This window comes from Agelaius tricolor, unplaced genomic scaffold (genome assembly GCF_023055355.1).
Source record: "Agelaius tricolor isolate 1412-34295 unplaced genomic scaffold, bAgeTri1.0.p SCAF_11, whole genome shotgun sequence".
In the NCBI taxonomy this organism is placed as follows: Eukaryota; Metazoa; Chordata; class Aves; order Passeriformes; family Icteridae; genus Agelaius; species Agelaius tricolor.
In genome coordinates this window covers 3,001,013-3,015,603 of record NW_027269271.1, presented here as the reverse complement: position 1 = coordinate 3,015,603, position 14,591 = coordinate 3,001,013, and the positions used below count along the sequence as shown (strand labels likewise).

At 55.8% G+C, this 14,591-nt stretch overlaps 1 protein-coding gene across 9 annotated transcripts in view; it reads left to right on the top strand.

Annotated features, from left to right (window-relative positions):
• Positions 1 to 14,356, top strand: part of CACNA1E (calcium voltage-gated channel subunit alpha1 E) — a 161,968-nt gene extending 147,612 nt beyond the window's left edge. For 7 of the 9 annotated variants that reach the window (XM_071435840.1, XM_071435842.1, XM_071435839.1 and 4 more), the window contains 8 exons: positions 821 to 926; positions 2,319 to 2,426; positions 2,921 to 3,021; positions 3,292 to 3,398; positions 3,942 to 4,050; positions 6,921 to 7,101; positions 7,189 to 7,379; positions 10,173 to 14,356. In XM_071435840.1, the coding sequence (XP_071291941.1) occupies positions 821 to 926; positions 2,319 to 2,426; positions 2,921 to 3,021; positions 3,292 to 3,398; positions 3,942 to 4,050; positions 6,921 to 7,101; positions 7,189 to 7,379; positions 10,173 to 10,712 (1,443 nt within the window). In that variant the 3' untranslated portion in view covers positions 10,713 to 14,356. Of the gene's footprint in view, positions 1 to 758; positions 927 to 2,318; positions 2,427 to 2,920; positions 3,022 to 3,291; positions 3,399 to 3,941; positions 4,051 to 5,425; positions 5,555 to 6,920; positions 7,102 to 7,188; positions 7,380 to 10,172 lie in introns of those variants that run through there. The other 2 variants (XM_071435838.1, XR_011680517.1) reach the window with 2 other exon arrangements.
• Positions 14,357 to 14,591: the final 235 nt, after the last annotated feature.

Genomic DNA, 14,591 nt, shown 5'->3' with positions numbered 1-14,591 from the left:
GGGAAGGGCTGACCCAAGGTGTTCACAAAGCAAAATATACTCTCTGGAAAGTGGATCTGGTCACTTCGGTTTGCACCCCGCCTTGCCAGGGTGGGGAAGGAGCATGGCGTGTCTAACCTGCCTTGGTTGCCCTTTTCTCTTTCCTTCTGCACTTTTTCCACCCTCCCCTTTCCCTTCCTTTCCCTTCCCCACCCATGGATAATTTGGAACCCCCCTGCATGTGCTGGCAAACTTCATCTCTGAAAGACGCAAAAAGGGAGTGCCAGGATGTAGCATGCTAGAGGAATATCCAGCCCATCTGAAGTCCCTGAAGGTTAGGGACCCTCCTCTCCCCTGCCCCAGCTGGGAAGGGTTGAGAGCTGGAAAGCCAAACCCCCCGGGAACGGAAACCTGAGCCCGCCTCCCCTCCCGCACATCCCACACGCCCGCATCCCTGATGGATGGGGTGTGTCTTCCCAAAAAAAGTGCCGGGGGCTGCTGTGGCACGTGGGGAGGGGGGCTCAGGGGCCGTTCCTGGGCGCAGGAGGAGCCCTGGAAGGCAGTGAGCCGGTGTCCTGGGGTGGAAGGAGCCGGGGAGGTGGGGGGGCTGGTGGGGTGATCCTCGCCCTTCTTTTTTGGCTGTGCTGTTTTGACACTCCTTGTTGCTTTTTATTTTTTTTTTTAATTTTTTATTTTTTTTAATTTGGATTCTTTTTTTTTTTATTTTTTTATTTCCCCACCCCCCCCTTTTGTTTAATGTTTAATTTCTTTTCCTCCAGCCTGGTCGATGTGTTTTTCGATATTGTTTTCCGTCCGCTGTTTTCTTCTCTCTCTTGCGCAGAGACTGGTGCTGATGAACATGCCCGTGGCCGAGGACATGACAGTCCACTTCACCTCCACCCTCATGGCCCTCATCCGCACGGCCCTGGACATCAAAATTGCCAAAGGTAAAGCCTGTGCCAGAGAGGGGCACTCTGAAACCCTTTGCAGACTGCTCGTGGCCCTTTTGGTGGAATCTCAGCGTGGGTTTGTGTTGGAAAGAGCCTTAAAGATCATCCTGTTCCACCCCCCTGCCATGGGCAGGGACAGCTCCCACCACCCATCCAGCCTGGCCTTGGACACTTCCAGGGATGGGGCATCCACAGCTTCTCTGGGCATCACCACCTTCTGAATTTCTTCCTAATATCCAAGCTCAGTCTACCCTCACTCAGCTTAAAATCCTTCTTCCTTGTCCTATCACCTCTCAAAAACGTCCCTTTCTCTTTGGCTGGGCTGAGGACCTCACAGCTAATTTGGGATCCAGAGCCTGGATGCACACAGAAGGGAGCAAGTGCATTGAACAGGCAAAATTCTGCCATTTTCTGTCAAAAAACAAAAAAAAATCTATCTCTTTAGGGAAGAGGTAGAGAATTCTTCATCAGAAGCTGTTTCTAGAGAAAAGAAACAGCTCGATGTCCACTGTGTAGTGGAGGAGAGAGAGAATTCCCCTTCCTCCCCATGTAAAAAGCCAAACCAAGGATGGAAAAGACATGCTTGGCTTCCTGAGGCTGTGGGGAAAAGAAACCTCTCTGTCTCTCAGGGAAGATAAAATGTTCAGAGCAGGAAAACCTCCTTTGTTGCTGTTACTGGAAAGGCTGTGATTCATCAGATCAAAAACTTCCTGCAGAAACATGGCATTTTCAATAAAACATCCCCTAGGAACAGCTCAGCTGTTGGGAGAAAACCCAACCCAGGGTAAGATGTCATCCAAAGCCCCGTGCTCAGACAACAGGGACGGGTTCAAACCCCTCCAGACAAAGCAGAGATTTGAACCTGGGTGTCCTACAGCTCACCCAAATTGCCCCTGTGCTTGGGTGGCCCTGCTGGGGCACATTGACAGCTTCTGATGGTCCCAGGACTTCCTAAGCTCAGCAGAGCCCTGGCCAGAGAACTCTGCTGTCTGTGCACAGCCTCACTGAGCATTTCTGGGTTTACCAAGCAGAGCTGCTCTTCCACCAGCACATGATCTGCTCACCAGCAAAAGGAAAGTGGGGCAGCAGCAGGTGTGTGTGGGCTGGAGTGGGATGGGAGCTGCAGAGACGGACCCAAGGCAAGCTTGAAGGTGGCAGCTTTGAGTGGGAGGGCAGGGGATGGGGAGATGGAGGCACATATGGAAGGGATGGGAGGAAGGTTTCCCTGTGGGAGCAGGGGACCAGGCTGGCTGATGCAAGGTGGCCCTCCCAGCCCAGAGAGATGGATGCTGAGGTGGAACCTCACTGCAGGATGGGAAAGGGGGGCTGGTTGGACCCTGGTGCTGAGGTTTGATGTGTCTGGGCGGTTTTGGCTCCCTGCTGTTGAAGGTGGTGCAGATTGGCAGCAGTTGGACTCCGAGCTTCAAAAGGAGATCCTGACCATTTGGCCTCACCTCTCCCAGAAGATGCTTGACCTGCTGGTACCCATGCCAAAAAGTGAGTCTGTGTGGGGGCTGTCATTGCTTTCTAACTCCCCTCATCCCCACAGCAGCTTCTTCCCAAAGGGAGGTGGGGACTGGCCAGACCCATCCCCAGCTCAAGGAGAAGTGGGGGAAGGGTTTGTTCTGCCTTGTTCTGTTTGGCTGCTTGGGAGCTCTCTGGAAAAGCACTCGGTTTGCAGGGATCTACTCCTGCCAAAGCCACAGCCTCCTGTGACTGCTCTCTGGGGAGCAGGGTGGGAGGCTGAGCACACCTGATGAGATGATGAGGGTGTGTGCCTTGGTGGCTGAGGGTGATGATGATTTCAAGCCATCTCCATCTATTTTATCCCCATGGGGAGTGTCTGGGTGCTCTGAACTCTCTTTTTTAGAGTGGTGAGAAGAACTTGAGGGTCACCAGGGTATTCCAGAGCAGGGCTCTTCCCAAGATCCATGTTGGTGCTTTATTTTACAACACAAATGACCCCATTTTGTTCCCTCTCATGCTCCCAGCCTCTGACCTGACTGTTGGGAAAATATATGCAGCCATGATGATCATGGATTACTACAAGCAGAGCAAGGCAAAGAAGCAGAGGCAGCAGCTGGAGGAGCAGGTGAGGCTCAGCCAGGGCAGGACAGGGATGTTCAGATCACCCTCTCTGCTTTCCCACCACCTCCCAGCCCAAACATGCATCCATGGGGTGAAAATAACAGCTCAGGTTGGTGTTGGGGACTACAATGCGTGTCTGTGATCATCCTCAGTCCCTGACAGGGAGCATGAGCATGGTGTCCTCTTTCTCTGAGTGGTGAGAGCTTGGCTGGGGAAGCACTGGATGTTCCTCCACGTTTCCTACAGGCTCAGTTTCTCCCTTTCCCCAATGCAGAAGAATGCCCCCATGTTCCAGCGCATGGAGCCATCCTCTCTGCCACAGGAGATCATCTCCAACGCCAAGGCTCTGCCATACCTCCAGCAGGACACCCTCTCAGGCCTGTGAGTGCTGCCCTGCCACTTTCCTGCTCCTGCAGCCCTTCTTTCCTTCTTGGAGCTGGCACTGGGTTGCAGAAAGGGTTAAATTGCTGCTGGGAGCAGGAAGGAATCTCCTGGCACAAAGCTTTTGCAGGATTCCAGGTACCTGGTGTGTGTCAGCACCGCCAGCAGCAGCCGAGGTGGGACAAGGGGATGGCCAGGGGTCTGTGGATGCTCCTCCTGCAGGAAGGGTGAAGCTGGACCCCAGGAGCTGTTGAGCAGTGCAGGGTCACTGGGGGATTCCAGCACCCTGGCTGGTGGGAATGAGCTGATAAGGGTTTCTGTCACTGTCCTTGGGATGTCCCACTGCTGCTGCAGGACTCGGGGCCCTGGTGTCCTCTCCTGCCTTGGGGCACCACTTCAGCTCTCCAGGGAACTTGGTGTTTGCTCAAACACGGGGTCTCAGCAGCCTGGGGGGGCAGGCAGGGGGCTCCCCAGCTCTGAGCTGCAGGAGAGGTGGTCCCAGGGTGGTGGGATCACCTCCCTGAAGCTGGGCTGTGTTTGCAGGAGCAGCCGAGGCGGGTTCCCCTCGCTGAGCCCGCTCTCGCCACAGGAGATCTTCCAGCTGGCGTGCATGGATCCAGCCCAGGAGCAGTTCCAGGAGCACCAGTCTCTGGTAAAGTCATGCACTGCTCCTCTGCAGCCCCAGCATGGATGCTGGTGGGCACGGGGAGGTGTGGGGAGCGAGCACAGCTCAGGGATGGCAGCAGATCCAAAACGGGACAAATATCCCTGGATGTCCTGGCACTGGGGACACAGCCATGCCTGGACCTGCCCTGACCCATGGGGCCAGGCAGCACAAGTGCTTTTGGGGTGAGAGCCATGACCAATGTCCTGCAGTAAAATATCCTTCTCTCCACAGGCTATTTTTTCCACTGAGCACTCATGTCAGTGGGTTACCCCGTGCTGAGTGATGGTATCTGATGTTTTCGGATTTCGTGTCCATTTTGTTGTCAGTGGTGCTGTCCCCAGTCCCCCCAGCCAAGCTGTCAAACTGTCTCCAGCAGGAGCAGCCCTCCCTGGCCTCCTGTCTGTCTGTGTGTGTATATATATATATCACACATATTTATATATATCACACATCTCTATATATCACACATCTCTCTATGTCTGCGTTCCTGCGCCACCCGGCGCAGTGTGGCACCGCCCTGTGTCCCCAGCCTGTGTCCCCAGGGTCTGCAGTTCTGTGTCACCTGTGTATGACACAGGCAGGTGTCCCCTGCCTCGGCCACCCCAGCCACATGGGGAGGGGGCAGATCAGACTCCCCCTGCCCCCATAAAGTCCCCTCCCAGTGACCCCTCCAGGATCACTCTGTGCCCATCTCCTCGACATCGTGAGGGAACGTGAGCATCCACAGAGTCCCCTAAAATCTAAAATTAACCAAAGCTTTTAAGTGTTATGGGCAGTGTGTGCTTTTTTAACAGGAATGTGGCCAGGAAGATTTGATTTTTTTGAAATTCCTATCCGTTTGTCCCTTTGGAGTTAAACCCTGAGCAGCCAGGGTGCCCCCAGACCCAGGCAGGGTTTCCACTGTCACTGTAGAGGTGCAAGGGTATCTGGCCATCAGGCAAGCCTGAAGCACCACATCAGGGCTCACCTGGGGACTGTGAACTGGAGGGTATTTTTCAGTGGCAATGTGATGAATTCTACTGGCTTCGACCCTGTTTTTCATAGAATCATCAAATAGTTTGGGTTGGAAGGGACTTTTTAAAGCTTATGTATTTCCAACCCTCCTGCCATGGGCAGGGACATCTTCCACCAGATCAGGTTGCTCAGAGCCCCATCCAACCTCCCCTTGAACACTTCCAGGGAGGGAGAATCCACCACCTCTCTGGGCAACCCGTGCTAGTGTTTTACCACCTGTTTTTGGGCAACCTAAATTCTGCCCCTGGCTGAGCAAGCAGGGCTGTCCCCTTGCCAAGAGGGCCAAAGCAGCGTGCTGCCCTGCTCCAAGCCCATCCCAAGAGCTTGGCTGTGTGTTTATTTCCAGGAGCCAGAGGTTAGGGAGTTTCAAAGAGTGCAGCCCTCTAACCGTGGCAGCTACCTTCCCGTGGACACTCAGGACCACGCTGTCTCTGGGAGGGCCTCCTCCATGCCTCGTCTCACTGTGGATCCCCAGGTAAAACCAGGCAAAGCCCCCACAGGTGATCAAAGCCTGCCAGATAAGGCTGGGCCTTCTCTGTGCTGACCCCCGTGGCATTCCCAGCACCCTGACACCGGAGCTTCTTCCCTTCTCTGGGTGCTGCACAAGCAGGAGAGCTGCTGTTGCCCTACAAGGGGGACACTGGCAGCAGAGAGCAGCCTGGGGGATCCATCTCCAGGCTCGTGGGGGAGGTCCAGGATCATGTTGTCCCCCTCCTTTCCTGCAGCCCTGGGCACTGGCTGAGGTCTGAGGAGCCCCAGCCCAGCTGTCAGATGACCACAGGTGATGAAAAGCCTTCTCCGTCCTTTGCCATCGTCCCAACACGTGCTCTGTCTGTCCAGGGGAACCCAGGCCACGTCTCACCTCCTCATCTGTCTGCCTGGTTTCCCTGTTGTTCTGTCCTGTGCTCAGCCTCCCCACAGACACAGATGTTTTTTGGGGTTTGGTGTTTGCTGTGAAGTCTCTGGCTCTGCTGTCTCACCTTGGTGCAGGCACCAAGTCCTGGTGTGGCACTTTGTGGGGGTGTGAAGACAAAGGGAGGCTTTGTCTCGTGGGCTTTCTTGGTCATTCAGCAGCAGAGGAGGTGACCAGAAGGAGGGGATGGGAGCAGGAAAGGTGAGAGGAGATGGAGAACAGCCTGAGGCTGCAGTGGCAGAGAGCTGCTAGAACTAAGCAAAGGAAGTATGGAAGGAGGTGATGTTTTCCCCATAACATGTGAAAACACAGGGTATAACGAGGGGAGAAGGTAGGAAGGAGAAGCATGGGAGGCAGGAAGAAAAGGAAAGGGAAGATAAAACAACAGCATGAGCGAGGAGATAGGGAATGAGTGCAGGGGAAAGGGCTGGGGATGTGGGAATAAAGGAAGAGTAGGGAGGCGTGTGGGAAAATGGTGGCGGCTGGAAAGATGAACCCAGAGCAGGGGGCACTGGAGGACCCCTCTCTGCCAACAATCTTTTCAAGGATTGCTCCTCCCCACCCTGCTTTCCTAGTGGGGAGGGATGCTGGGGAGGCAGCAATGCTCTGGTGCCCTCTGTGTCCCCACACAGAGCAGGAGGTGCTGCTGCTCTCCCCCAGCCCCTGGGCTTGGCTCTGCCCATGCAGCACAGCTCCAGCCCTCTGGGGAAGGGCAGCCCATGAGCTCCGAGGCCAAACCCCACATTCCTCCCACCCATGCTTTGTGCAGAGGTTATCTGGGGGGGCTCTTCTCAGGCTGGCTGCCCCCACCCCGAATTTCCCCATCCCACAGCGTGGCCATCCCCGTGCTGGGGGTGAACGGGTCCCTCTTGTCCCCCAGCCCTGCCTGGCACTAATGCTGTCCCCGGCTGGCCGGGGTTGCTTGCAGGTGGTGACAGACACCAGCTCCATGCGGAGATCCTTCTCCACCATCCGGGACAAGCGGCCCAACAGCTCCTGGCTGGATGAGTTCTCCATGGAGCGCAGCAGTGACAACACCTACAAGTCCCGCCGGCGCAGCTACCACTCCTCGCTCCAGCTGTCCGCCCGGCGCCTCAACGCCGACTCGGGTGAGCCAAAAAAACCCCCAAAAACCCCTCCAGAGCTGAGCTGCCGCAGAGGGGGCGGTGCTGGCGGCTGACGTGGGTGTCCTGCAGGCCACCGGTCCGAGGGGCACCGCTCGGGCAGGGAGCGGGGCCGGTCCAAAGAGCGCAAGCACCTGCTGTCCCCGGACATCTCCCGCTGCAACTCCGAGGAGAGGAGTCCCCAGGCACAGGAGGAGTCACCGGAACGGCGGCGTGAGTCACGGTCACCCAGCGAGGGCAGGTCACAGACACCCAGCAGGCAGGTGGGTGACAGGGATCCATTCCTAAGTGTAAAGGAAAAATGGGAAGATAAGCCCTGGTTCTGGGAGGTCTGAACCTTCTCATCTCCTGCTGGTGGCATCTCTGTGTGTCCTGTGTACCCTGCAGAGTATTTGGGGTTGGATCTCTCTCATGCTGATCCTTTTGCTGCTATGGCATCCGCTCCCTGCCAAAGTCAGGTGTGCCAGCCTGGAGGTGCCAGTGTTTGAGTGAGCCTGAAGCCACCCATGGAGATGCCACCCATGGAGATGCCACCCATGGCAAGCTGTCAGCTCTTCCTAGGGCGGGTTTGGGAGGGCTTTTTGCTTCTGACCACCAAGAGCATGGAATCATGGAGTATCCTGAGTTGGAACAGAGCACGAGGGTCATCGAGTCCAACTCAGAATCCCACCATGTGCCTGAGAGCATTGTCTGAAAGTGTCTTGAGCTCTGTCAGTCTTGGTGCTGTGACCACTTCCTTGGGGAGCCTTTTCCAATGCCTGGCCACCCTCTGGGTGAAGCACTTTTGCCAGATATCCAACCTAAACCTCCCCTGTCACAGCTTCAGGCTGTCCCCTTGGGTCCTGTCACTGGTCACCAGGGACATCAGTGCCTGCCTGTGTGCTTCTCTTTGTGGGAAGAGCTGCAGACCACAAGGAGCTCGTGGGGCAGGGATGGGGCAGAGTGACCCTTTCAAGACAGAGGCAGCTTCCATGGGTGTTGTGGTGTTGAGGTCCCCAGGATGAGGTGAGAGATGAGAATCTGACTCCATTCTTAGAAGGCTGATATATATTATATTATATTATATTATATTATATTATATTATATTATATTACTATACTAGAGAAAGGGAAAACATACATCAGAAGGCTAAAACAAGAATGCATGATAAAAACCCGTGACAGACCAGAAAGTCCGACACAGCTGGACTGGGATTGGTCATTAAGTTAAAACAATTCAAATGCTGGGTAAAGAATTCTCCAAATCACATTCCAAAGCAGCAAAACATGGAGAAGCTGAGGCTTCTCATCTTTGCCAGGAGAAGAAATCCCGGTGAGGGGATTTTTCACAAAGTAAAGGAAAAAAAGCTCAGGATATGGGGAGAGTGTGGTGGTGTTCTCAGGGGTCTTAGGATGAGGGAAGAGATGAGAATCTTGACTCCATGTTTCAGAAGGCTGATTTATTATTTTATGACATATATTACATTAAAAGAAAATTATATATTAGAACTATACTAAAAGAATAGAAGAAAATATTTCATCAGAAGGCAAGCAAGGAATAGAAAGAAAAGGAATGATAATAAAATCTTGTGACTGACCAGAGAGTCAGAGACAGTCGAACTGTGATTGGCCATTAATTAAAAACAACCACATGAGACCAATCACAGATCCACCTGTAGCATTCCAGAGCAGCAGATAATTATTGTTTACATTTCGTTCCTGAGGCCTCTCAGCTTCTCAGGAGAAAAGATCCTAATGAGAGGATTTTTCATAAAATATGTCCGTGACATGAGAAGGTGTGGTGTGGTGTGATGTGGTGCGGTGTGGTGCGCAGTTGTCACAGACATCTTTTATGAAAAATCCTTTCCTTAGGACTTTACCTCCTGAGAAGCTGAGAGGCCTCAGGAACGAAATGTAACCAATGGTTATCTGCTGCTGTGGAATGCAACAGGTGCATCTGGGATTGGTCTCATGTGGTTGTTTATGGCCAATCACAGCCCAGCTGGCTCGGACAAAGAGTCCGAGCCACAAGCCTTTTTTATCATTCTTTCTTTTTCTATTCTTAGCCAGCCTTCTGATGAAATCCTTTCTTCTATTCCTTTAGTATAGTTTTAATATAATATACATAATAAAATAATAAATCAAGCCTTCTGTAACATGGAGTCAGATCCTCGTCTCTTCCCTCATCCTCAGACCCCTGTGAACACGGTCACATGTGGCGTGGTTTGGTGTGGTTTGGTGTGGTTCGGTTTGGTGTGGTTTGGTTTGGTGTGGTGTGGTTTGGTTTGGTATGGTGTGGTGTGGTGTGGTTTGTTGTGGTGTGGTAAGATGTGGTATGGTGTGGACTGGCTTCCACCACAAACACCTGAGAAATCCAACAACTTCCCACTCCTTCCCAAACTCCTACACTACCCATACTAGGTCTCATTCTGGCCGCAACCGGAAAATCCGCCCAATTCGGCCTCCACCCATGGCTCCCAGCTGCTGTAGAAGGACCAACCCCCGTATCCGCCCTACTCCACTCCAGCACAATAGTAGTAGCCGGAATAGTCGTAGTCCGGTGTAGTGTGGTGTGTGGTTTGGTGTGGTGTGCTGTGGTTTGGTGTGATGTGCTGTGGTTTGGTGTGGTGGTACTGTGCCAAGAAGAGCTCAGGGGAGGATGAAGGCAGTCACCTTCTCTGGACCCCCCTGAGCTGAGCTTTACCCTGTGTGTCTCACAACACCAAGGACTAAGCCCACATGACCTGTACTAGGGACTGCTTTTATCCTGCCCTTCACTTTGGGCGAGTTTCCCTTTATTTCCCAAATGCTGACAGATCTGCTTTTCACTTCTCTGGCTCATGAAGTGATAAGAAGTTTTTTCAGTGGGAAGTGTGGAGTTCCAGGAGATGGCCCAGCTTTGAGAGCACTTCCCGAGTGTGGTGCGGTGTGGGTTGGTGTGATGGGGTGTGGTTTGGTGTGGTGTGGTGTGGTGATGTGTGGTTTGGTGTGGTGATGTGTGGTGTGATGGCGTGTGGTTTGGTGTGGTTTGGTGCGTGGTGCTGCCTGCATTGCCCATGGTGTCCCGGTGCCTTGCAGGGCATGGGCTCCCTGAGCGAAAGCTCCATCCCCTCCATCTCGGACACCAGCACTCCCCGGCGAGGCCGCCGCCAGCTGCCGCCGGTGCCCCCCAAGCCGCGTCCCCTGCTGTCCTACGCCTCCATGCTGCGGCACGCCGGGGACACCTCTCCCCCGGCCGACGAGAGCGAGGGCGGCTCTCCGCTGCTCTCCTCCAGCCTGGATCCCAGCGCGGCCGGCCCGGCGGAACCTTCCAGCTCTCCGGCGGGCAAGCAGAGCCGGCAGTCCACGCCGCAGCGCTACATCTCGGAGCCCTACCTGGCGCTGCACGACGACTCGCACGCCTCAGACTGCGGTGAGGAGGAGACGCTCACCTTCGAGGCGGCCGTGGCCACCAGCCTGGGCCGCTCCAACACCATCGGCTCGGCGCCGCCGCTGCGGCACGGGTGGCAGATGCCCAACGGGCACTACCGGCGGCGGCGGCGAGGCGCGGCGCAAGGCGTCATGTGCGGGGCCAGCATCGACGTGCTCAGCGACACCGAGGAAGATGACAAGTGCTAGAAGCTGCCCCCTCTGTCCCCCGAGCCTCGAACCCGCGCCCCGACCTCGCCTCGGCTGCCTCCCCGTCCATCCCGCCCTGCCCTTCTCCGATGCATGCTCTTCGCCGCGCCTGGGAATGAAACTGAAAAACCAAAACCAAACGCAGGGGGAAAAACAAAAAACGAAACAAAACAGAGCAAACAAAACAAAACAAAACAAAAAACAAAAAAAACCAACCAAACAAACAAAAAAGCCCCCACCCCAAACCGACCGGAAAGGAGAGAAAAAAACCCACAAATCACAACGAAAAAGAAAAGAAAGGGGAAAAAAAAGTCTTTGTGCAAAAAAAAAAAAAAAAAATTAAAATCTGTTGAGTTTCAGTTATTATTATCACTTTTTTTTTCTGCACAGAGAAGCATTTGATGGGCAGCAGAGCGGCCTGGCCGGGTTGGAGTGCTGGGGGACAAGGGAGAGCCCCCCCCCCGGCCGGAGCCCCGCTCCCTGCCCCGAGGGGATCCCCGGGAAAGCTCATCCCGAGGGATTTTCTGCTCCCTATGGCCGGAGAGTCCCAGCAAAGGGATGCAAGGGACCCACCCCCTTTGCTCTGTCGCTTGGGCTTGTGCTGCTGTGGCTTTGCACTTCCCTCCCCGAGGGTCTCATCCTGCCTGGAAAAGGGGCAGGATGTGACCGTGGGGGCAGGGGATGAGGGGTTGGGATGCACCCAGACAGAGCAGAGGGGGCAGAACTGGTTTGTACTGGGGGTGGGGGGCTCAGTGCTGCCGGATGTACCCTGTGTCCCACCGACATATATTTATTTATATACTGAGAACTCTAGGTGTGCCTGTGTGTGTATATACGGGGTGTGTGTGTGTATATATATTTATATGCTGTATATATAAAGATATACACATACATAGATTTGTTTTAATCACCTGACAATGCTGGCCAGCCCCTTGGGGCTCCTGCACCCTGCTTTGGTGGGGGCAGGACTGAGCCTCCCCGGGGGGCTGCTGTACAGAGCATTGGGAATGTCACCTTGCTCCCTTCTCCCAGGTGTTTCCAGCGCTGGGAATTGCATTTTCTCTCTCAGAGATGGCTGTGGCAAGGGCTCCTCGGGCAGCTCGGTGCCTGCAGGAGGGGGATGCCCAAGGGATGAGGACAGAGCTGTCCCAGGGAGAAGGCAATGCCAAGGGGGTAATGGCAAACCTCTCTCTCAGAGGCCTCTTTGCTTGTTTTCCCAGGAAAAGAAGAAATCCATGTCTGCAGGGGAGTGAAGATGTTGTGGGTGCATGATGTACCTTTAATATCTTTCCTCCGGGCACAGGCATTGGGGTTTGGCACCAGCCCTGCCTCAGTTTCCCCTGCAGCCATGGCCTGTGCCCTCTCCGGGGGCCTGGCCCCCCTTTGGAGAAGGGCTGCCATGGGGGGCTGGCTGTGCAAACCCCACGGCCCCGGTGTGGGAGCAGGTGGGTGCCCAAGAGCTGGGGAGACTTGGGGAAGGAGCATTGTCCTGAGCAGGGAGGCTCAGCCCTCCTGCAAACACTGACAATGCAGAACAGGAGCACCTTCCAGCTCCAGTCATTAATTTATCTGCTAATTAAGTGCTGTCAGCTCTCAAGGATCCATGCACTGGGTGCAGTGCTGTGCCCAGGGAGGTGCTGCTGCTGGTGGCCCGTGGGGATGGGTGGCTCACCCTGGTGACCAGTGCTGTGTTTCTGCTATGAGCTGTGTCTGCTGTCAGCCCCAGCGTGGTCTGGGGAGCTGGAGGGTGCTGTGCCTTTGGAGCCTCAGGGAAGGGTTTATTCTGAGGGCTGGAGGATGCTCTGTGTGTTTGGACCAGATGTGGTGGCTGTAAGTGGAGATGGGACGTGGGGATGGGCAGGGGAAGGCAGCACAGCCCTCACCCTGCCCTTCCTCCTGCCCACGGCTTTGCTTTGCTGCAGGTTGTTGTGGTCTGGGTCTTTGGGGCTGCTGTGCAGCTGAGCAGCAGCTCTGGCCAGGCTTTGCTTTGGCCCTGGATAGCTCATGCCTTCTTCCTGATGGAAAGGTGCACAAAGTGCCCTGCTCCTGCATGTGCAGACCATGCCCTGACTGCTTTGTGAGCTCCCCGAGGGAGCTCTGCTTTGTGAGAAGCAAATCCCTGTGGCTCTGAAGGCTTCCAGCTCCAGGGCTCGTGCATGGACCAAACCCCCCCTTTCCCATGGCCAAAGTGCCCCCTTAGAGGGCCCAAAGCTCCTCCTGCCTCCAGCGGTCCCTGATGCTGGGGGACGCCTCTGCTGCTTCCCAAACCTGCCCAGGGATCCAAAAATTCCACAGGCTCAGATCCTGCATACCCCCCTCTGTCTCCATGGGACAAACCCTGTCCCGTGCGGCCGTGGGGAAGGTCCCTGCTGGTGGCTGGGGACACGGGCACTGCCTGGTCCCTTCCAGCCATCCGTGAGCAGCTCGTGGCTTCCAGCCCGAAGCCTCCGGAGCTCTGGAATTTGGGAGAGCCGGCTCTGAGCGGGGACAGGGGACGCGGTGCTGCCGGGGGCAGGGGAAGGCGATGCCGTACCTGCTCTAAATATAGGTGTCGGGATCGTCTCCTTCTAAATGCGGAAAGGTGTCTGACAATGCGCCGGGCTCTGAGTAAGAGCCCGCGGAGGGGAGGGGAGGAGGCGGCTTTTTGTGTCTGTGCCTGGCGGGTGGGAGGGAGGCAGCGATGCTCTCCGAGCGGGGGCACGTTCCATGCGGATTTCCAGCTTTCTGGGCGCTTTTCTTTCCCCCAGCCCCGGGCATGGGGCCGGCGAGCGGTGTTGGTGGCACAGGATGGGGCACAGCCCCCGCGGGCTGCCACCGCCCGAACCGCAGCTCTCTGGCATGTCAGCCCTGCGTTCAACTAACAGTACAGAAACTGTGTGCGACACAGCACAGCCCCTTTCGCCCGGAAAGGGCCCGAAACTGCCCCGTTCTGCCTCTCCCGGAGCAGCCGCAGCGCTGGGGACAGGCAGGGAGCGGCGGGGACACGGTGGCACCTGCACAGCGCGTCTCTGAAACCAAAAACACCCCCCGGCAGAACCAGGGGAGAACCGAGGGGGGAACCCAAACCGGCCCCGAGGCACCACCGCAGCCCGTGCCTTGCTTTTCAAGGCGCTGGACTGGGCTTTGCTGCTGGGCAATCTCTCCTCTGTGGAATTTCGGACATTGCCGCAGCCTCCCGGACACCAGGACTGCGCCACTGGGAGGCAGGATGGGCAGGGGGGATGGATTTATGGATTTCAATCTCTGCCTGCAGAGGACATGCCCTGGGCAGGCAGGAGTTCACCAGGGGCGTGCAACCTGTTCCCAGTTGGGTGCTGGGACTGGATTGGAAGCCCTGCAAATCTCCCTGTGGTGGGTGTGTGAGGAGGGGTGGCAGCCCTGGCACACAGAGCCCAGCTGTGCCATCCTCCTGTCCCCCCAGGAGAGCTTGGATGGCAGAGCCCCCCAGGCGTGGGGCTGGTGTCTCTCCTGGGGAGGGGGAGTGGGAGATGCTCTGCCTCCATCCCCCAGGCTCTGGGGTGGGATGTTGTAACATAAGCTGCTCGTTTGGACCCAAACGGGGAACCGAGCTGACCACCACCAATGTACAACTCCTCAATGTTTTTTGTCAAAAGGAAAGAAAAATAAAACCTTGTTGTAAAGAACTGCTGCAGGCTTGGTCTCGTTGGCACTGCCCACCCCGTGCTGGGGGGGCTGTGGGGACTCTGGGTAATGTCATGGACCCCTGAAAAGGTCCCCAGGCAGGGAGGGGGAGGCACACAGCCTGTGCTGGCACTGCCATCCTGTGGGATGGGGTGTTCTGCAAGCCCAGGCAGGGTGGGGGGCTGTGGAGGAGAGGGGCAGGGAGGATATTGAGATATCCTGGGCTAGCTGTGGCTC